We start from the raw sequence: 23688 nt of genomic DNA, 5'->3' as shown, positions 1-23688 counted from the left end.
TCTCTTTGGAAGATATTCTTGTTTTCTGCACTGGATGTGACAGCATACCAGCCCTGGGTTTCTCTCCAAAGCCAAGCCTTGAGTTCATCACTAACTGCAGATTTCCAGTGGCCAATACTTGTGAAAATATCCTTCGTATACCAGTTCATGCAGTGTACACTACTTTCAAATCAGACATGGATTTTGCAATACGGAATTCACCAGGATTTGGAAGAGCATGATGTGTTTTCTTAAGGATTGTTGACATGATGAGGATTTGGGTTTTTTTTTCTATTTTGCATATGCATTTTTTATTTTCCTTTTTTTGTTAATGTTGTTAACCCGCATCAGAGTACACCCTGGACAGCAGTAGGACTGTATAGCCTAAATAAGCTTCATGTGTGTCTTTCAAATTACAGCTTAAATACCAGTTCATGCAGTGTACACTACTTTCAAATCAGACATGGATTTGATAAGCCGAAGAGAATGGATGGAATAATTTTGTTTCAGTTTATACATGTGAGGCATTTTTTGTTTTGTGATTGTAGTTAATTAGTTTTCCTGCTTATATGGCATGTTTTGTCTCTGATATGTAGTTCTAAATAAATTCAAACGGCATTTAGGACGTTTTTTACTCACCTTATGTCTCTACCACGATGCTATTTCTCTCTCCAACAGCGTAGGTTACAATTACATTAGCATGACCAATTATGCAAATTAGGCGATGACGTCATTTGGCGACTTCTAGCGACTTTTAGGACAGCCAATAGCGATTTTCCTTACTGAGGAGTTGGCAACACTGGGTGGAAAGACAGTATCTCCAACACTGGCAGCAAAGTTGTCTATAAATGTGACAGACATTGGTTTGGTCAAACCTGGTTGTGTTACAGGTTGAAATGTGAACATTATATCACACTATATGACATTACAATCTTATCAAATTATTATATGTTGTCAAAGTATTATAAACAATAATAATAATAATGATAATAAACATAACCTGGTTTGCAGGGAGTGTTTTAAGGATTTTGTTTGCATATTTTACTATACTACTTGATAACACAGGCTCATTGTAGATTGTTTGGGGTTTTTTTCCCCTCTTTCATTTGTGTTTTTTTAAGACCAGCCCTATTACTGCAGAATATTATTTCCTTCCTCTGGGTACTAGAAATACACAAATGAAGGGTTCTGTGTTCCTACTTTTTATGTAATTTGTGTCTTTAAAAAAAAGAGTTTAAAGAGTTTAAAATGTGTAACATATTTTATTTAATGAATGAATCATAATTCCTGTTTATTAACAGATACATTAGTACATCATACAATCATATGTAACATATACTGTAACATTTTGTACTGTGACAAGTATGGTTTGTCATGAAAGAAAAGTGTAGTCTAAACACTTTATTTGTCTACTTTTATGATTTAAATGGCACAAGTGAATATGAAGATAAAACCAGTCTTTTTACCTTACTTTTACCTAAATAATAGTCTTGGACCCTTTTCAGTATCATGATATTTCACAATTTTTAGTGTCTGGCACTCAAATACATTTTTTAATTAACACAAACAAATTTACTAATAACTTAACTGAAGCATGCGGCATGCTGTCAAAAAACTTCTATCCCATGATTTCCATCGTCACTCAAGGGGTCGAGCTGCCTCTAGTCAGCCGTCAACTGCTGGTGATGGTAAGAAGGATGTTTGAAGTGCACTTGACTGAGACTCTGTGATGCTGAGGAAGTTGCAACATTCCAACAGTCCACAGCTGCAGCGGGGAGTGATTTTCCATTGCTGTGATGGTTCCACTCATTTACAAATTCATCCACAGATCTGTTCATTCTTGGAAGATATACATGGTGAAGAGCCCTAATATGAAATGGGTCAGTGCTATCTAAAATCCCAACATTTTCCATAAAGAGGAAAAGGTTTTTAAAGTATGCTGACACAACTCTGTTTAGTTCACCCCACAATCTTTCAATTCTTTGATTATGCACACTTCGTCCAACCATAAAGCTTCCTTTGTTTGGCCCTCGATGTTCAATCATAAACCGTGCAATATCAATATTCTCACTCATCACCCCTGACACGTTGTGGGAGGCCAAAGAGATCAGCACTCTGGAAAAGGTGCACAGCAGTTGATGCTCTGTTATCTGTGCAGCATCTCATGTAGTTAGTAGGTAATGCAGCGACTATAGCCGCATGTAAATATATAAACACCCAGCACGCCCCTGCGGGCGGTTTATCCTTCAAGCTCGGGTCCTCTACCAGAGGCCTGGGAGCTTGAGGGTCCTGCGCAGTATCTTAGCTCTTAGCATTATATATATATATATATATATATATATATATATATATATATATATAATGCAGGTGTTTCTAAGTCCACAATAAAAACTCAAATCTGCAGTCGGTGATGCACTTTGACATTTATTTAACAGGCAAAAGGACACAGAAAAGCTTTTAAGTGTTTTCTTAATCTTATTTTTATTTTTTAAACATGAACACGATCATAAATTGATGATCGGTACTTAATACTTATTTTTCCCACTGTATATACATAAACATATAATAATACTACTGCAGTGTATTTTTCATCATTCATCATCAGCAAGAAATACTAAAAAAAAAAGAAGCCAGTGTAATCTATCAAGTTTCCCAGACGAGTCACAGCAAAGATTCAGCTAAAAAATCATCTGATGTGTTCAATAAACTTATTATCAGATAGAAACATCCTGAATCCTGCGCTGGCTTTCCGTACCACTGTCACCAGATTCGAGTATTTATGAATCATAACTGACCACCAACGTTAAGGCTGAAGTTAATATCATGATTGAATGCATTAACATGATTGTGGATTACAGTAATCAGGGATTTCCTGGCTAAAAATGAGCTTCTGAAGGGTGAGAATGCAAATCACACACTTTTATTAAAGATAAAGATTTAGACAATATTGCAGTCAGCCAGTATTATTATGGATGACTGTGTGTTAGGAGGCAGCTGTCTGCTATTCAGTGGTCACCACCAGCCAACGTGGGGAAGTAGCAGCTGCACACTGAGCGTCTCCCACATGACCAAACTCTTACCAAACTCATGATACGTTGAGCCGGCTTTCAGAAGTTCTGTCCCTCTTTTTCTAAATCTCATTGCTTTGTTGCTACCCACAGTTTGTGGATACGGTGAGGTCGGGAACATAGAAGGAAAAACTGATGAACTCCCACTTTGAGCTGAAAGTTTCTGTCCAACTTGGACTGGGGTCTCTGACATTCTCTGGCTCAAAGCTGTGGATGGAAATTTGGAGGACATCAATGAAACCAGCAGCACATATTACATGAAAAGCAAATATGATGCTTAAATAACTGAAGCGTTCACCCCTTTGACTGTCCCACGAAATTCTATCCAAGAGATTGTGAATAAGGTTAGTGAGAAACAGCTGCCCTGGGGCTGTTTTTTAATCCAGTATATTGTTTATCACATTTTGTGTTATAACTGCTGGGCTTTGGTTATAACTGCTTTCTTGGGGTTTTAACCAGCCTGGTGTTAGTGTAACTGAATATAGTTTTGGTAAGATTATTTTTAGAGTCGGAGGCTTTAACAGCAGCCAGACATGTCAGCATCTCACAAGAGGAACAGCAGTGTCCAATGACTAATCCGTCAGCTGAGGACAGCTGAAAGAGTAAACCCCAGTGAAACAGTGTCACCCATTAGGTGAACAAATGGACGGGTTAAAAAAAGCACAGCATGTAACAGAGGAAATGAAGGCGGAGGTTGTTGCTTAAGAAGTGTATATTGCTATATTTTACTTAGTGTTATTTAAAAGAATTATTCAAACAATGTGTCTGTTGAGGAACAGATTTCTTGAAGTGTTCACCTTTTAAACATTAAACTGATGCTTTTCTGTAGGAATCATATGATTAAGCCGTGCTGACATTGTTTGAAGGGGCAGGGCTCAGAGTTAAAAAGGGGCAAACAGAACCAGGCTGAAACACAACAACCCACATTCATCAAGAATCTAATAATCAGATCACATCATACTATATCATCATCATCATGTGGGGACAGTGTGAAGCAAACGAAGCCGATGTTTTACCTGATGGGTACAATGTTGCTGCTGCTGCTGGTGGTGCTGGAGGGCAGGGCTGTGCTGATCTCAGACTGGAGACATTAAGGAGTCCACAGGAGAGATGGGAGCTGATTATGAAAATATTACCTCCCAGCTGTACGAGCTCGCTGCGTGTTTTGGAAGCTGCTGCGCTCTTCACAAATAAAGCTGGAAGCAGCTCAGACTGTTAGAACTGAGCCCTGTTACATTTATACAGTGTTAGAGCAACGGCTGCAGCCTACAGCCTTTAAACTAGCTGATTAAAATGCTGACAGTAAACTCGTCAGTCCAGATGTTACCACATTACTTTGTGGTACTTAGTTTAACAGAACTGAAACAGGCTGATTAAAATAACAGCTGTCAGTTGTCTCATTCCTTGTATTATCTCCAGTCTTAGCAGAGGGCAGTTACACATCACACATGACCCCGTGCTGCGTCATGTGTGATGCGTCATCATACGAGGACGTTACATTTCAGCTTTTCTGCATCTTGATTCTGCTCAATTAAGTGTTTTAAACTTGGACAAAATATGGCAGCTTTGTGTTGTGCTGCAAGTTAAACCCAGTGTCCTCATGAACACAGCATCGAACAACTTTCCTTTAAAAAATCGATTGAATTTAACTGGACACACTGGTTTTCAGTGGGAGAAAGATTCATCACTCAAGCGTGACACTGGAGAAGTCACCTGGATGAGTGATAAAACTCTTTTCCATGGAAACATCCAGAGGAGCTAAACTTTTGAGTATGTCCTTGCCTGTGTTTCAATCAGCAAGAGTTTTATGTATACGTCTTTTTTCCTCTTGGCTTAATTTCAGCCTCAGCAGCATCTCTCAGAAGAAAACCGCTGTAAACTTTCTGCCAATCATCAGACAAAAAAGTAAATATATCATGTTCATTCTTTCTAATCATCTGTCCTTATTGCTTCCGTATGTTTTTTGCCATGAAACGACTTCCACAAACTCTGGGCTATTTTTGCTGTTCAAATTTTAAAATATTCTGCTCCTTCCCTCTATATCTTTTGGTATTTATAAGGTCTATACTTGTTAAAGTATTAAGCTTTTTATGACTCTTTTTCTGTCGTCCTCTCAGATTTTAAACTTTTTTTTCTCGTCATATCTCTGAGATGGATTATTGTAGAACAAGAAAATTGGCATGATTGTTCACCGTCAATGAAACAGGCCTTTCAGAATGAACTGCTCATTGGTTTCCATTTCATAAATCACATTTTAAAGTTTAACTGCTTACAACATCTGTCAAGAACAAAAACAAACCCTTCGTATGTGCGTGCCATATTACATTTTATTTTTTAAGAAAACATTTTCTTAGATCCAGATATATACAAATACTCTCAAGTACAGTCAAAGTCAAATAAAATAAGAAAAATATGAAATCTAAGGTTTCTCATTGGAAGGCTTTGAGTTTTTCTACATGTGTTTCTGTGTGTTTAAGTGAGTTTGTGTCTGTAAGCCTTTAAAGGAGAATGTGGAGGCTGCAGTGAAGAGAAGGGAGCATATCAGCATCCTGGAGTTTGCCCTGTGCAACGTTTCTGTGCTGCTGAAAACAAGATGTTATGATGGTGTAGACTTTAATTAATATTAATAATAAACCACTCAGGTCAGAGGCTCAGTGTTTTACCAGTCCTGTACACTTTTATTGGCTTGTGAAAAAAGCTTTATTTTTATACTTTAAACATTGATTCTATTTAATTGAGACGGCAATTTAAATCATTTCACTTGAAAAAGGTTTGAAAACCTTGAAGTAAATACGGTCTAGTACACCTCGTGCCCCCCTTTAGACTCAGCCCTGTTCGCTTCAGCTTTTAGAAACCCTTATAATTGAAACATGGTATCAAAGTTAACAGTTCACCAGAGTATTTTAATACAACTTCACGTCGTTTGTTGATCAGGTGCTTTGATGAAGGACTCCTGCGCGCTTTTTCCCAGTAAAGGTTTTAATGGTGATCACAGGGACAGCGCTGCTGTTTCGCCCAGCTTGACATCAGCATCTCGGTCCACCCTCTTGCGCTCCACGTTAAACTGTTTCAGTACTGCACTGCAGGTCCGGTCAGGTGCTGAATCTACATCCACACTGTTTACAGTCCCAGCGACAGATAGCGAGAGGTGAAGCATGTAGAGGCAGGTGTCCCGTACTGGGCTCCGGCTCTGTCTTCCTAAGCCAGGGGATCAGCAACCTTTGAGCCCCAAAGAGCCATTTGGACCCGGTTTCCACGAAAAACAAACAAACACTATTAACATGTTCATTTATTCTGATTTTCTCACACTGGTATCTGCCACCGCGTCCACTTTGGAAACATTTACAAGCTTTTGTTTTTTCTGCTGCTTAAAATATATTTTTGTAAAAAGGTAACAAAGAAAAATCCAAATAGCATTTATGATTTATTTCAGTATCATTCTGTGAATTCAACAATCAGACAGCATAAAATGTTTGACAACTTTAGAATAATTTTATTATAAAATACAAGTAAATAACTTTTAAAAGTAGCTGTTAAGTTCAAACTAAAGCTGTCCGGGCTGTGCATCACACCTGAACCTCAAACTAATGTTCAGAACAAAGTGTCTGCAGCTGCATTTTAAACCTTACTTCACACACGTTCAGTGTTAAAGTCATTTTAGCCTCATGTTTACATCTAAGATGCAACTGTGACAATTTTCCATCAGTCAGCTTATAAGACAAATCACTCAAGATTAATGTGTAACAGAAAATGAGACGAGATGATGATGAATATGTGATGTAATCACCGTCTCCGCTCTTATGTTGACAAATGAATAACTATAAAAACAGCAAACTATCATAAATCTGGGATTTCAGTGTTTGTAAAAATGTAAACTTGTACAAGTTAATTCGCTGCTCTACGCACTGACAGTGATTTGATGAAACAGGATATGAACTGGAGGGCGCGTCAGCTGATTCAGGTGCAGCTCTCAGATTTCAGGGTGTTGTCTAAACCAGCTTCCTTCCCCCCCGGGACGCTTCCTCGAGCTGGCCGCACATATTTACACACAAATACACACCACGAGTTGACCTTTGACTTCAACATGAGCCTGTGTAAGCTCAGACTGGAGGACTGTGGGAAGGCACTGCAATGTATTTCAGGGTTGGAGCAAACATTTAGTGGCACTTCCCCTCAGACTGGCCAATTGTGACACTTGTTCTGCATTAATCAGTGTCCAAGCATCACAGCTGCTGTGAACATTGCATCCATGATCCTTCAGTTTTGCAGAGTGACAATTATTTTATTAATATTAGTACTCAGTATAAATGGGTACACCTTACACCTGTGCAATTCATAAATACATCTTGGTAATCAGGGTGGCCACCTTAATAAGGTAGTGTTAAAAAATTGTCTCTTTTGGATCTAGAAAAGACAACATGATGGCCCAGACTCACCTGAGCCACTGACTCAGGTGAGTCTGGGTTTATGCTCGAGGAAGAGCTGCGCATTAAAACAAACAAATATAAATAAGCGGCATTGTTGGACTGTAAACGTTTATCAGCTTTTTAAGCTTCGTGGCTGTAAAAAGTGCTGTTGTTATTACATGACTGTATACAGAAATAATGGTACTAAAATGAGACAAAAGTATTAAAGTGGCAGCATGTGAAACATGACCAGTATAACCACAGAACAAAAACAGAAGAATAAATATGCAGAAACACTGACAATAATTTGAAAAATAAGAATTTCTTTGCTTTGTGTGATGCAGAGAAAAGAAACCATGAGGTCACAGAAGAAGACCAAAGTAATGTCTACGATGCAGCAATAATCACCAGAACTGTTATTAAATCGTGTTAATTCTGTGTAATTCTAACAATGCAGGAAAGGTTGTTTTGGCTTTAATAGCAAGAAAAGCAGGTGTATGTGCATTATTTCCCTTTGTATTCTGATTGGCTGGTTTTAATTAGTTGCTTTGAATCCTCTGACAGGAAGAGCTCTATTTGGATGAGTACGAGGCAGAGCCTATACTTTCTATTGTAAATGAGACAGCAGGTCTCAGTGGGACTGCCTGTATAAATAAAGGTTAAATAAATAAACATGAGGTAAAGAGCTCACAGAGAAGAGACCTGAATGTTCAAGACGGCTCTACCTCTCAATTTAATGAGTGTAAAGTAATTAAGAACATTTGGTCCTGAATTTTCACAGCTGGCTGAAGGACATTCTGAGCTCCTCCTCCCTCATGCTACGATCCAATCGCTGTGTCTCAGACTCTAGGATGGATGGGATTGGATGTTGTGTGATAGTTGCTAGTGAATCACTGAGGTCAAGTCTCAGAGAGAGCACTGACTGGCTGTTTCGGGAGGACTGCTGAATGAACTCTGCCCTTTGTTGCTGACCGACAGCCAGTGCAAACTGGAGCTGCTTCACCTGGAGGAGAGGAGAGACATCATCAGCACCCACCTGACATCAGAACACCAGGAAGTCTTTTTGGTGCTTTGCACTCACCTGGTCCTGCAGCTCCCTCACTTTGCTCCTCAGTTGCTGCTCTTCTGTGGTGGTTAAAGACCCCTAAAACACACAATAGGTTTGCAACCACACGTGCCTCTATTGACATTTGTCACAAACACACACCTCATAGTCTGGACAAATGCACTTACACTAACACAACCTGTAATTATTACTGTAATAAGGGAACTGTGTGTCTCACCTGGATGCTCTCACTCAGCTGCTGTCTGAGCCTCGAGCGCTCTTCCTCCACCTGAAATACACAATAATGTGTACTCACGTCAGTGTGTCTGCTGTGTATCTGGATACCTTTCTTAGTGTTGTGTGCCTCAGTATGCCAAGGTGGTGTCTCTGCATATTGAAATCTGTCTCGTCCTAGGCTCACACTGGGTCTGTGACTCAGACTTCTTTTGCCCTTTGTTTACACCAGGAGCAAATATGGTGACCAGATTATACCCTATATCAGAACATAGTTTGACCAGATCCTCTGTGCTGCTCCTGGGTCCTAGTTCTTGCCACTTTACCTTGCTGTGTGCAACTCGACACTTCTTGTGTTAAAAATAGATCCAACACTATTTTACGTGACGTGGAGCAAAGACACGGCAACGTTTCTTTAAAGCTCCGCAGCACATCTGCTGGGATGTGGTTGCAATCAACTCAGGTCACTTAAGACAAACTGCATCCTGCTGTGTACCTGTGGCTTAATGTAGAAGTGTACACGGCGTCTCTCTGGGTGCGTGCACGTGTACCTGTCTCATTGTTGTGTATACCTGTTGCAGCGTCTCTCTCAGTGTGTGTGTCGCTCTTTTCAGTTTGTCTTTCTGATTTTCCAGATGAAAGTTTTTCTTGTTCAGTCGTTTCTGATCCAGTTCCAGTTCAGCCACCAGACTCTGCAGGACCGTCAGTCTCTCCTTCAAACCCTGCAGACACATTTTCCCCACACAGCTCCACTTTACAACCCGTTTCCTGTCGATGCACTTTGAGTACAGCTGCACTGACAGCATGACCACAAACTGACCTCTGTATCAGATCTCCTTTTATAGCCCACCAAAGCTGCATCTGTTTGCTGTGATCCAGCTAATCCGATTCCATCCCGGTCCTCCTCCATCTCCTCTGTGCTCTGACTCGGAGTGTCCACCTGCACATCAGCAATAAAAACAGTTACATTACAATGTCAAATTCACAGAACAGCGTCATAGCGATTACATGCAACCCATATACAAGATGACGTTATTTATAATAATGCTTAAGCTCAACCACAGATCTTTGTGAACTTATGTAGCACGTTTTCAGCTCAGAAGCATTTAACACCCTGTGATCAACTTCAATAAAATCCTTGATAACACAAGTTTGAATGATCAGTGTAGTGGGGCAGTGCTATTATTCACAGTTTGATCTGATAGCAGAGTTCAGGCATTGAACAAACACTATACGAGGACTTACACACGTTTTAGGCTTCAGTTAGAGAATTCACTCATTAACAGGTATAACCTGTTTCTTTGTTACTTCTTGTAAAGAGTCTTGAGATCATTCCAGGTTGCAAAAAACAATATCTGGATAATCTCTGGGTGGACAGCTGGAATCATGATGGGTGGGCATGTGGTTTTCACTGGCACTGTGTCACTGGTGTTTGTTGCTGTGACAGAAGACAGGGACACGGGAGAGTGCTATAAACTACAGATCGACGACCCAAAACTGTAAAACATGGGATCCCAGCCTGTGAACCGCTTCAGCACAAGCTGGAGATCGCCAAGGCGACAGAACCACATCGTCCACAAAAGCAAAGACGAAATCCTGAGGCCACCGAGGGGGAGACCCTCCACCACCTGGCTATAGCTACATATTCTGTGCATAAATATTATGAACACAATCATGACAAAAGGGAGCCTGACAGAGTCAAACACCCACCAAAAATGAAACCGTCTTACTGCCGGCAATATGAACCAAGCCCTCGCTATGGTTGTACAGGGACAGAGTGGCCCGTAACAACAGGCCAGACATTTCATACTCCCAATAGGACACTGCCCAAGAAACTGCCCAAGTTCTCCAAGCCAAAACCCACACGTGTGCAAACTCTCCTGCACCTCAAATATCCTGAGAGGATAAAGAGTTGGTCAGGTGTTCTGAGACAACAGTGAAAACCACATTGTTCCTCCTGAATCTGAGGTCTGACTAATGGATAAACTTTCACGGGCTGAGAAATGTGCAAAATTACAGACAAAGTCCTGGCAGCCTACTGCCCAGACAGTCTTTTGGTTTTTAACTGCAGTCGTTCTACAGCAGAAAGTGAAAAACAAACAGTTAAAGTTCAAAATTTCTGCTCGTGCTTGTTTGTGGTGAGAAATCAAACAAGTTAAGAATGATCAAATGGCTTCAAGCACACAGACTCATCCAGACACCCAGTGTCACTGAAATGCAGCCAGATGTTTGCTCATTGCACGTTTTCACGCCTTCCTTCACTATTTCCCGACACGCTTGCTCTCCCGTCTTTCTACGTACCTGTCCTGTACACCTACACTTGGTGTCTTTTGGAAAGTCAAACCATTTGAGATTCCATAAGACTGGTAATGGTATGATCCCAGTTTGCCTGTGCATCTGATTGGCCACATGGTGAGCCTATCAAAATAAAGTCCCACCCCTGCCTGCATGGATTCTCAGCAGTGATGACGATCAGGCTCGCTGACGTGTCGTCTCTCAGGCTGGATGTGATTGTACATCCTGTGTTCAGTCATGCAGAATGCTTTAGTCACAATAACTCCAGCGTTCAGTTCAGCGTACAGACGACAAACAGTGAATACACGAGGTTTACTTTAACGACAGCACGTTGTTCTTCTTACTGATATATGGTTCGTGTTACTGCTGGAGCTGACAGAATACTGGCCCGCGGGCCGTATGTTTGACACCCCTGCTACAGAGGGTTCAAGCAGTTTGACCTCAGGCTGGTTTCTTCAGTTCAAGCAGTATCACTGTCAGGATGACTGTGTTTCTACAGTGTTTGTGTGACTGACAGACTGAAGTACCTGCAGGGAGTTTCGCACCATCACCTCCACGCTCTGCTTCACTCCTCTCAACTCCTCCTGAGGAAAGTCATCTTTCGTCTCTGTCAGCTTGTTGTTTTCCATCTCCTGCACTTCCTCCTTGAGAGCTGTCACCTCTTCCTCCGTCCTCCGTAGCTTCTCCTTTATCTGCTCCTTCTCATTTTGTTCTTTTTGCAGCTCTTTTTTAATAACCAGTAACTCCATCTTAGTCGTCCTCAGCTCTTCCTGCGTCTCCTCTCCCCACACCTCTCTGAGATATTGTGCTTCTTCTCTCCATTTTAACAGCTCATCTTGTGCCTCCTCCTTCCTTCTTTTCTCCTTTTGTACCGCCTCCCTAAGCACCGACATCTCTAGATTGCTTCTCTCCATCTCCTTCTGCACTTCCCTCCTAAGAGTCCACGCCTCCTCCTCCTCGGTGTCCAACAGCCTTGCTTGCTGCTCTTTGGCTCTCATTGGTCCATCAGCTTCTTTTCCCATCTCTATCGATTTATCCTGCAGACGTTTCTTCTCTTCCCTCAGTATCATCAGCTCATCCATTTCTCCTTTCGTCGTCTCCTGAACTTCCTTTAGCGTGTTCTCCAGTCTCCTCTTCTCCTCCACCGTCTTCCTCAGCACCTCTCTTTGGTCCTTCATGTCACTTTCTACTTCAGACAGTTGTTCCTCCAGCCTCTTTGTCTCCTCCCCAGCTCTCCTAAGTGCTTCTCTCTCTTCCTCGTCCTCCCTAACTTTCTCCTCTAATCTCTTCTTCTCCTCCCCGACCTCCATCAGCTTACTTTGCAGTCTCCTCGTGTTTTCTTTCTCGGTTCTACTTAGTGCCTCCCATTCTCTTCTCTCCTCGTCCTTCTCCTCCAGTATAGCTCTTAACCGCTGCACCTCCTCCTCTTGCTCCACACAGATATGGTTAAGCTTTGTAGCCTCACTCTCGCTGTGTTCTGCCCTCTCCTGCCACTCCTTTATCTCCACCTGCAGCCTGTCACGGGCTTCCTCCATTTCTCTTACTCTTTTCCTTGCTCCCTCGCTCTTTGTCTGTCCCTCCTGTAGCTCCCTAACCTGGGAGGAGATCGTGTCATCTTTTTCCATACCTTTCCTACTTCCTCTCACCTCCTTTTGCTTTAGTCTGGCATTCACCTCTCGATGGTCCCTCTCTCCTTCCTCCTCCCCCTCCTTCAGATGTTCCCGATGTTCCTCCCCTACTTCTTCTCTCTCCCTCACCTGTAATTCCAGGCTCTGCTCCTTACATTTCGCCTCTGCCTTAAATTCATTAAACTTCTCATTGGCCACATTCAGCCTTTGCCTCATCAGCTCTGCCTCCGCCGCTTTCTCCTTTAGCTTCTCGAGCAGCTTTGCAACCACCTCCTCCTTCTCCTCGAGCAGTTTGTCTTTCTTTCTCCTTTCATCCTCTTGTGATGTTGAGATTTCTTTTTTCAGTCTGTTAATCTCCTCCTCTTGTTCTTCCACTCTCACCCTCCATCTGTCCCTCTCAGCTTCTGTCCTCAGCTGGTCCACCTTCTTCTCCCTTTTCAATCTCTCCATCCGCTCACAGAGGGCTTCCACTTCTCTGTCCCTCTGCTTCGTCTCCTCTCTTCTCCTCTCCTCCCAAAACTCCTTCTCCTCTCTCAGCCTTTCCTCTGTCCTCTTTACCTCCTCTTCCAGTTCCTCCTTCTCTCCCTCTAATCGCTGTACTCTTTCTATCATGAGGTTGATTCGAGTCTTCATCTCTATTACCTCCTTCCTCATTTTCTCCTCTTCTCTTTGCCTCTCCTCCACCTCCTCAGTTAATCCCTCAATGCAAATCCTCAGCACCTCAGCTCCTTCTCTTCTCCCCGAGTTCTCACTAAAGAAACTCCTTTCTTCCTGTTCGGTCTCCGTCTCATCTTTCCTCTCCATTTCCTCCCTCCTCCTCCTCCTCAGCTTCTCTATCTCCTCTGTCATCCTCTCCATGTCCTCTTGCAGTGCCTTCCTCTCCTCCTCACTCATCTCTCTCCTCTTCTTCTCATCTTCTGCCCTGGACATCATCTCCTCCAGCTCGCCTCTCAGACACTGGATCTCCCCTTTAAAAAGACAAAAAAGTTTTAAATACAACTAAAGTACTTTACATGAAAATCACTGTTGTTCCTATTAATGTCAGCACAACTGATATGTTTCACTTGAGTGTGTTCACTGGGATGACTTCATTCACACTGCATTTAATCAGAGTGTGTGTGGACGTTAGAAAGTTTGAGACATGTTGTCCTCAGAGCTATCGAGTCAATCCTCACAACTCTGTCCGAGGAGGAGAGCAGCTGTGGTCTCGAGACAGGCTGCTGGGAACAGTGGGAGACTGGAGGGAGACAGGACTGTGATCAGCACACTCAAGCCTGCTGCTGTCTGAGGAGTCTAAACCTGTCATGTTGCTTGTCCCGTGGGAAAGCTGCTTAGAGGAGGCTCAGGAAAGAAAGAGGGGAAATAAGCAGACGTGGTAGCCAACTGTTGGAGGCAGGGGTTAAAGCCATGCTGCAAACCTGTGGAGGTGGGGTGTAGGGGCTCTGGGGCCCAGTCACTACAACGAGTCCTGTGAAGCAATAAAGCCATCGAACATCTGAGAAGCTGGTTGAAGAGAGGCAAGTCAGAGCTCGGTCACCCTGGGAGAGAGCCTCTCTAAGATGTCTTTTAATACTCAATCATGTTGCCAATTAAGCTAAAATCTCTGGTGCTGTTTATTTTTCAGCCTTTTGATGCCACCTTTGTTGAGATGTGTTACCGACTAATAGTGGTCTTAAAACAGGCCCATTTTCTCAGTTCAAACATGTTTAATGTTGTGAATAAAATGTTGGTTTATGAGATCTGCATTCTGTTTTTATATCTTCATCACTTTTTTGGAATTTGGTTTGAAGTGCCACATTTATATGTTTTCATTATTCTTAAAGGTTTGATATTATGACTTTAGGCGTACTGTCACTGACCATGTAAGGTGTCTTTGGCCTGCTTCAGAGTGTGGATGTGTGTGTTCAGCTGACATTTTTCCACCTCTGACTGTGAGAGACGCTTCTGCTGCTCACTGAGCTGCTGGTGGGCAGACAGCGACAGAGACCTGCAGGCAGAGAGAAACAGGATGTCAGTATGATGCGACCCGTACAAACAAACCCTGAGTTTATTTCGCGTGCTCAGCACCGGATCTCCTGCAGATCAACTTCGAGCTGCTCCTTGTGCTTCTGCAGACTATCCAGCTCCTCTTGTAGCCGCCTACTCTCTCTGAGCTGCTCCTGCTGTTGTATGCTCCCATTTTTCACCTCCTGCATTGCGTGCCCCAGCCGGTCCTGCACCTCCTTCAGCTCCTCACACATTGCGGCATGCTGAAAGGACCAGTCATCCACCTGCTGTTCACCCACAGAGGGAAAGCTCCCGTCTTCCTCTGGCTCTCGTCCTCTCAGCTGCTGAACAGCATCTTCCTCAGCCTCTCTCTGTACTCTAACAGACACAGCACAATTCACACTAATTATTCAGGATTGAAATCAAATTAACTTTACTGTTCTGGCCTGACGACTTGGGTGCAAACTGACCTCACCTGAGCTTGCTGAAATCCATGTTTAGGGTCTTGACTTCCCTCTCCAGGGAACTGACTTGTGACCTTTGAGCCTGCAGCTGTGATTGGCCCTCTGACAGCTCAGACTCCAGCTGGTAACAGACACATGAACTGACTTACATGATGTACACTAAAGCTGGAAGCCACAGAGAGGGGCATGTAGGGAGGAGTACCTGCAGCAGCTGTTTGTGCAGCTCTCTCTTGTCTGAGGCCAAAGAAGAGTTCAGGGTGGACAGCTTGTCTAGCGCATCCCGTCCCTCCTCCACCTCCCGTCTTAACGCGCTCTCTTGCAACGACAGACGCGACACGCACTCCCTGGACTGATGAGACAAAGATGGCAGCCAGAGCGTCATTCTATGCAAATGACCAAGCTACGAGTCTTCCTCTGAGGACAGACACGTTCTCGGTGTCATGTCTGTACCTTCTGTAAGGCATCTCTCATATCAGAAGCGTCTTCCTCGGCTCGCTGCTTGTCCAGCTGCTCCCTCTCTAGTGCTCCCTGCGAGAAAAGAGGACGACGACACCAGAAGATGTTCAGCTGTTTTAAATGATGCACTACTTATTTTAGTGACAACAGTTTCTGAAGAGGACCATTTCCTGCTGTGTGCTAAATGGAAGAAAAGCTAAATCGCCCACAATACGATAGTTTCACAATATATGATTGTGATTTTTAACATTTTGCAGTAAGCGTAGTATTTGAATCACATTTAATGTGATTTATCACCTTTTTCAAACAACCAGTCATCAGTCTGTAACTGAACGGGGTCCGACTGGCAGGTCTGTCATTCTATGCTGGATGGTTTTTGTTGATTTATGCCACGTTTGCTGGGCTAACGTTCTCTCAGAATGGTGACGCAGGAGTTTATTATGCTTTTCATTGACTGATATTTGGTCTCCACGTAAAATATCACATCACTGCTCCGTCTCAGTTCAGGTATAAAAACTGCTTGAGTGACTGAGCCTGTTTACCTTCAGACTATACATTTCTGCTTGGGTCAAAGTCTCCCGCTTTGTTAGCTGGACGTTCTCCAACACCTCAGTCTCAACTCTGAAACAAAACCAGTGCATTGCTGATGAACCAGTAAAGCACAGTGCAGTGCAGTGGTGACCTATGCTGAGTACCGTCTGCGCATTTCTGTCTGCAGCTGTCTGTTCCTCTCTTCCTGTTCGTCTTTCTCCTTTCTCAGTCTGTGATGTTCTCTCCTCAGCTCTTCCTCCCTCCTCTGCAGCTCCTCGACCTGCAGACGCAGGAAGGACGCCGTCTCCTTCTCTCTGTCACACACATCGGTAAATACAGAGCTGTCAACTCTGTCAGTGTCGTTCACTAATTCATTTACAAGCATGAATGACACAAAAGTGTAGCAAAAAATCTGAATTGATTTTCTCTGTGTGAACCTGCTCAGTACGTCCATAATGTGGCCGAGCTCCTGCTGCTGTTGTTGTTTGTGTGTGTGTAGCTGCTGGTTGTCGTCCTCCAGCTGCTTCAGTCGCAGGTGCAGGGCTGCTCTCTGCTCACCGAGCTGCTGCAGAGATCGCTGTGCCCCCTGACACACACACACGCACGCACACACACACACACACACACACACACACACACAGTAAGGCTTTTGACTAGCACACACATAACCATACTGATTCAGACTGCAGGCGTGCGTGTGCCGCTTTTTGACTGTATAATGAACATCAGGCTGAGTAACTTTAGACATCTAAAATACATTTGCAATATTTTAAATGTGATAATGATTTTTTATTTCATGTAATTTATTTAAATTGGTTAAAATTAAGGAGCTGTCCTACAACAAAATTACGCTTTAATACAACATTAAGGGAAAATTGAATTTATCATTAATGTGTGAAAATGATCATTTCAGTTACAATGTAGCCGTCCGTACTTGTTTGAAGCGCTGTCATGTCACTTTAGGATCAGCTGCACAGCGCTGTCCACACAGACTTGTTTTGTCTGGGAACCATGAACATCAGTGTAACACACTACAGCAGAGTCTGGGCCTAAACAGACAACTCCTTAAGATGATGGACTAATCCTGGCACAGCCAACACTCAGTAACATGAAGTTTTGAACAGTATACACAATTTTAACTACTTCAGTACTTTGGTGTTAAAACCTGCACTTTGAAGTATTTCACATGACAAATACACACTTTCCAACAAACTGGTGTGAAACTGTTAGCAGAGCTGCTCTGTGCAGCGTTATGGCATAATAATTTTAAGGGAGAATAAAAAGTCGACACACATATCTCATTCCTGACGGAGGACTCTCCCACTACACTTCTCCAGTCCATTCACAGAGTCGTTGCATGGTAAGACATGGATAGGAAGTGGGCGGAGCCTTTTACCGTCATTTTATTACGACGCAAAGTACAAACACCTGTGGACACACAATCCAACACCCCCACTTGTACACAGGTTGGGGAAAAACAATCCTCCGAAAAAACATCTTACATTCCAAACACAAATACAGAGAATTTTTCTAACTTAGACTTTGAAACTGGTTTCGTCATCATATCTGCTACCATTGACTCAGTTGTTCAGTAATCAATGAGCACTTTCCTTTCATGTACAGCTGACCTTATAAAATGATATTTCACATCAATGTGTTTACATCTTTGTCTGTTCACTGGATTTTTTGACAAAGCGATTGTTCCCTGATTGTCCTCCAATATCATAGGTATTTCATACTCAAACTCATCAAGATCTTGAATCAAATAAGTCAAATACATACATTCCTGAACTGTTGCTGCTAATGCCATGTATTCGGCTTCACATGTTGATAGTGCTGTAGTTGTCTGCTTTTTGGTTTTCCATGATATCAAAGGACCATTTTCATTTAGGCTTACACAATAACCTGTCATACTGCGTCTATCAGAAACATCGGATGCCCAATCTGCATCACTGTATGCTTGTAGACCTAGTTTTCCACTTGAACGTTTCCTAAAACACAGTTCTTTTCCTCGACTACCTTTTAGATACCTCAGAACATGTTTCACTGCTGTCCAATCATCAACAGTTGGCGCATTGAAATGTTGTGACAGTTTGCTGACAACATAGCTTAAATCAGGTCGCGTACAATAGCTCAGATAAATAAGACATCCTACCGCTTCACGATATCTCCTCACATCTGGTAATGTCTCGGATTTATCAGAATGAGTCCATTTCTGTTCACAGGGTGTTAACCTTGGCTTACAGTTTTGCATGTTAAATCTCTTTAAAATGTTCTCAATATATATTTTCTGTGACATTCTGACACATTCTTTTTCTTGAATAAAATCTATTCCTAGAAAATGGTTAAGTTTCCCCAGATCTTTCATTTGGAATTTAGAAGAGAGCATTTCTTTCACGCCTGAAAGCACATTTTCATTGTTAGCTGCAATGAGTAAATCATCCACCCACACTATGATGATTACTTTTTCACTTTCAGTTTCTTTTGAATACACACAATGATCAGCAATATTTTGTCTAAATCCACAACTGCTTAAATAGTCATGTAAGGTTTGGTTCCAGTTACGACCCGATTGCTTCAGCCCATAAAGTGATTTCTTTAGTCTATACACCAGTTTATTAGTCTCACTTGATTCTGTCTCAAAACCTTCTGGTTGTTGTATATATATTTCTTCATTTATTGGTGCGTGTAGATAGGCGGTTTTTACATCCATCTGGTGAACCAACATATCATCCTGAACCACTTTCTGCATCAAAACTCTCACACTCGATAAGTTAGCAGTCGGTGAAAAAGTCTCCTCATAATCAACTCCTTTTGTTTGACTAAAACCTTTAGCCACAAATCGAGCGTTATATCTGTCTGATCCGTCTGAGTTCTTTTTAACGGCATAAACCCATTTACCCCCCACTGCTTTCTTACCCTCTGGTAAAGTGGTTAAAGTAAATGTGTCATTCTCCTTAAGGGATTGAATTTCTTCATTCATCGCTCTTTCCCATTCTTTTGACTCACTTGACACAATAGCTTCGCTAAATGATGTGGGTATTTCACACAACAATCTGTAGCAATAATCAACACTGGTTTGCATCTGTTCATTTTCACACTCTTTCACATCCGTGATATAATCACTCAAATAATCAGGTCTCTTTCTGATTCTGGATGGATAACGTGTAGCTCCAGCATCTACTTTATCATCAGTTTTAACCTCAGACTCAGTTTGACTGCTTTCACTACCATCCTGAACATCCTCATCCTTCGTCTGTTTGGGTTCACCATCTTTTCTGGATTCATAAACCTCATCTTCATACATCTGATCACTCTGTGTTTGTTGATCCATTGTCGCGGGATTTAGTATTTTTATCAATCTGTGCTTTTCAACTTTCCCGGTTTTTGGGAAATAGATCAAATATGCTGGACTATTTTTGTCATATCCCAAGAAAACACCTTTGTCACATCTTGGATCCAGCTTTCCCCTATTTTGTTTACAAGCATAGCACAATGATCCAAATTTTTTCATTCTAGAAAGATCAGGTCTTTTTCCAGTTAACATCTTATACGCTGTCTGACCTGTGCGTTTGTTAAAACATCGGTTCCGAATCACTCCCGCGGTTTGTACTGCATATGGCCATAAAGACTTTGGCAATTCGCTCTCAACTAACATGCATCTCGCCATGTCAAAAAGTGTACGCCAGTTCCTCTCTGCTGTTCCGTTTTGATGAGGCGAATATGGCGCCGAAGTTTCCTGCCTAATGCCGTGTCTACTTAATAAATCTCTGAACTGACTGCTTGTAAATTCAGTTCCATTATCAGAACGAATGCACTTGATTTTCCCATATGACGCCACATCTGCAATAAATCTTTCAGTTGCTTGAGTTGTATCACTTTTGTGTTTCAGATTATATACAAATGTTGCACCTGAATAATCATCAACAAACGACAAAACATACTTAAACCCTTCTTTAGAGTTTGGCGTAATCGGACCAGCTAAATCCGTATGTACCAACTCTAATGCTGCCCTGGCCTTTTCATCGGGTTCTCGGTTCCTAGTTTGAGTAAACTTCCCTTGTATACAGGCTTCACATTGCATATTTTTGTTGATTTTACCCTTAATTTCCATTCCATCAACGACATTTTGCAGATTTTGAACATCCTCATAATTACAGTGTCCTAGAATTTCATGCCACGTTTGCATATCAAAACATCCATTACATTTCTCTTCAAACTCTTGCACAGTATTTATAAAGAACAGTCTCTCGTGTTCATATATAGGGAATTTTGTTCCATCAACATGTTTAAGAAAACTGTCCCCGTGTTTGAAAACCACAGTGGCTCCGTTACTAGTAGCTGCTTTTACTGACAAAATGTCCTGTGGAAACGATGGAATGTAGAGTGCTTGTTTCAATGTTACCTTGTGACTGCGTCCTTTACTGTCAATCATACTTATCTCAGCATCTCCTCGCCGCTTTGCAGCTCCTCTGCTCCGCCTTCCGTCAGCCAACTCTACACAATGAGCCTCGGGTCGAAATGTGTCATCAAAAGTCTTAAAACTCTCGATCTTCGTAAAGATATGTGACGTCGCTCCCGTATCCACCAGTAGCTGGTTATTCAGCATCTCTTGGCCGCCGTCCGGGACCCTCTGGGGTTCGGAGCCCGTCCTGAACGCGTAGTCCTTCTCCACAACCCCTCTCGCTTCATCCCGTCTTAGCTTCCTTCTACAGGTCGCATCTTTGTGTGTACTACTCCGGCAAAAACTGCACCATACTCTGGATCGGCACGTTCTTGCAGTGTGTCCCTTTAGTCCACATTTAAAACACACAATCTCATTATTCTTTGATCTTCGGTCATCTGCTCGCCATGAAGTAGAATCCTGGTCTAATTGCACTTTTGTCCTCATTACGTTGTCATCAGTTACAGCCGCACGCATTCTCTCGGTTTCTTCATAACTTCTGAGTTTTACTTTAAACTCTGAGAATGTGATTTTTGCTTCGCTCTGTGTAACGTGCACAATCAGGGGTTTAAACGTCTCTGGTAGACCTCTCATTATCATTGCGATCAGAAGTCCATCAGTTAATGACTCACCCGCATTTTTTAACGCTGTGATAATTGCTTCTGCTCGGATAATATAGTCCGTCACACTTTCATTCTTTTCATTTGTGAGAGAAGCAAGTTCGGTGTACAGACTTATGATCCTTGGCTTGCCCACTCCTGCATAATGACCTCTCAAAATTTTTAGGGCTTTCCGTCCGTCATCAACTGCATCTCTCATAACTAACGATAAACTTTTGTCATCCAGAAATTGTATCAACTCTGCATATGCTTCTGCATTTTTGTCATCATCTTCACCATCGGCTTCTTCATCACCCTCAGCCTTTAAGATGACATCTTTCAAACCTTGTAGTCTGAGATGACCAAGGAACTTCGTTTCCCATATCTCATATTTCCTTTCATCTCCATCAAACTGCAAACGGGAATATCGACTGCCCGACTCTGCCGTGCGTCTGCTCATGATGCACAAAAACGCTTACTCACTCAATCGTGCCAAACTTTTAACACCTGCCGGTAACCTGCGGTTTCAGGAAACGCTGCCCTTCCTTTGGCAGTTACAGGATCTCTTTACTGCTGCTCTGGGCCCATAACCTGTTAGCAGAGCTGCTCTGTGCAGCGTTATGGCATAATAATTTTAAGGGAGAATAAAAAGTCGACACACATATCTCATTCCTGACGGAGGACTCTCCCACTACACTTCTCCAGTCCATTCACAGAGTCGTTGCATGGTAAGACATGGATAGGAAGTGGGCGGAGCCTTTTACCGTCATTTTATTACGACGCAAAGTACAAACACCTGTGGACACACAATCCAACAGAAACTGTGAAAACCTGTAGACAATCAGGGATCAGGAGGCAGATATTGTGGCTACACTGACACAATCATAAAAACAGTAGTGACTTTGCATATAAGAACTATATTGTGTTGTTTACCTGTAATTCCTCATTTCTCCACTGTAGGGCGCTCTCAGTCTGAGACAGGACGGAAAGCAAGCAGGACAGATCCAGGCTAAGGACACCCTCTGAGGAGATGTTCAGCGACTGACTGCTGGCTGAGGTCAGGACTCTGGACTGAACACAAAGTAGAACACAAGCTAATTTCAAATGCTTCACTTACTGCTGCTGACAGAGGCTCTTAGGGCTTCATGTAGACCAGCCATCAACACGAACTACTGCAAGAATTCAATTATATTGCGATAGTGCCAAATCACAACAACAGCCGCCTCATAGACTGTATATTGGAAGGTAAAGACCCTACAATAACAGAGAGAAACAGCCAGAGATTAAAAATAACTCCGTTAAATGCAGAGTGGTGTATAAACACATGGTGAGCGAAGAATGCTCATTGCATCATGGGAAGTAGAGCCATGCATGGGGCTACTTTACCTCTGAGCATTACCCTCCTGTCCGTTTGTCACTCCCACAATATTTGTGTCCAATCCTGCCCACACTCGCAGACTCGTCATAGCTTCCACGTGACATCAGAGCTACTGGGACACGCCCACCTGGAGGGCAAAACGGTATTGCATCCTTTGCCCTCCAGGGATCCTTCAAACATCTTTTAGTTTAAAATAGCAAAAGTGACAGACAGCTGCTGAGCTGGTGGATGCACTAACTGACGCTCGTTTACAGCTGCCAGAGGGAACACAGAGTATGGCACCCGTATGTGAACACAGCTCTCCTAACCCCGCCTTACGGGCCAAATCGCACCGATCCCTGCTTCTCCACAGCAACCCTGTGGTGGCTCATTCAAACTGCAGGAATGATTTACTGACGTCGGAAAAATACTCTGTCAACTTCACTGTTATGACACAACTTTTCTAACCCTACACAGTAAATATCAAAGTCAACTAAACGTAAGACGAGTGCGAGTTCATTGAAGCTAGCTATGTAGCGCTAACCTGTGCTTCAACAGTGAACAACCTCTTGTTCTTCGTCTCCTACACAGTGGCATTGTTTACCCATCTAGGTCGAAAACACACAGCTGTCCACACTTTGAAAGCTTTAATCCTGGCATCAATATAAGGGGAGCGTTTCTCTACAAGATACAGGTAGATGTCCCTGAACTAGAGCTCTGGGAGAGACGTCATCACTTTCAGGGATTTAAATAAAGCTGGGTCACCTGATCCAGCCCCAACTTCAAGCTTTGTCAAAAAGGCCTAATCTTAAAAGTACAGATGGGGTCTGTCTCCTGAATCCAAGCTGCGAGTTTCTTCCGCAGAAGAGGGACCTGAAAGTTCAAGGCTCTGCCTCCCATTCTACTTTTGAACATCCCAGGAACCACAAGTAAGCCTGCAGTGTGGGAGCGAAGTGATACAGCACCCTGAGGACAACCTCATGGTGCTCTCCCAGTGTGGTGGCAAGATTTCCACGTGTAAGGTCTCTGGAAGTCTCTATGCCTATAAATGGTGAGTGTAAACTTTAGTTTGGTCAGACAAGACCAAAAATGAACTCTGTAGATGCCGTAATCCACCATGTTTGGATGTCAAGGGGCACCGCATATCAGCCCCAAAACCCCAAACCCACAGTGAAGTCTAGAGGTGGGAACATCCT

The 23688-nt window shown here is 42.7% G+C and overlaps 1 protein-coding gene across 9 annotated transcripts in view; it reads right to left on the bottom strand.

Annotated features, from left to right (window-relative positions):
• Positions 1–6517: 6517 nt before the first annotated feature.
• Positions 6518–23688, bottom strand: part of LOC309690684 (uncharacterized protein) — a 35188-nt gene continuing 18017 nt past the window's right edge. For all 9 annotated transcript variants that reach the window (XM_082507940.1, XM_082507939.1, XM_082507942.1 and 6 more), the window contains 15 exons: positions 22069–22206; positions 16530–16678; positions 16257–16406; positions 16104–16182; positions 15556–15633; positions 15308–15454; positions 15117–15226; positions 14723–15019; positions 14515–14642; positions 11555–13623; positions 9553–9672; positions 9305–9454; positions 8737–8787; positions 8535–8597; positions 6518–8456 (listed from right to left, as the gene is read on the bottom strand). In XM_082507940.1, coding sequence (XP_082364066.1) covers positions 8229–8456; positions 8535–8597; positions 8737–8787; positions 9305–9454; positions 9553–9672; positions 11555–13623; positions 14515–14642; positions 14723–15019; positions 15117–15226; positions 15308–15454; positions 15556–15633; positions 16104–16182; positions 16257–16406; positions 16530–16678; positions 22069–22206 — 3957 coding nt within the window. In that variant the 3' untranslated portion in view covers positions 6518–8228. The remainder of the gene's footprint in view (positions 8457–8534; positions 8598–8736; positions 8788–9304; positions 9455–9552; positions 9673–11554; positions 13624–14514; positions 14643–14722; positions 15020–15116; positions 15227–15307; positions 15455–15555; positions 15634–16103; positions 16183–16256; positions 16407–16529; positions 16679–22068; positions 22207–23688) is intronic.

This window comes from Aulonocara stuartgranti (assembly GCF_965226115.1).
Source record: "Aulonocara stuartgranti genome assembly, chromosome: 16".
Classification (NCBI taxonomy): domain Eukaryota; kingdom Metazoa; phylum Chordata; class Actinopteri; order Cichliformes; family Cichlidae; genus Aulonocara; species Aulonocara stuartgranti.
Note: the sequence above shows the minus strand (reverse complement) of the source record. Positions and strands in the feature narration are given on the sequence as shown.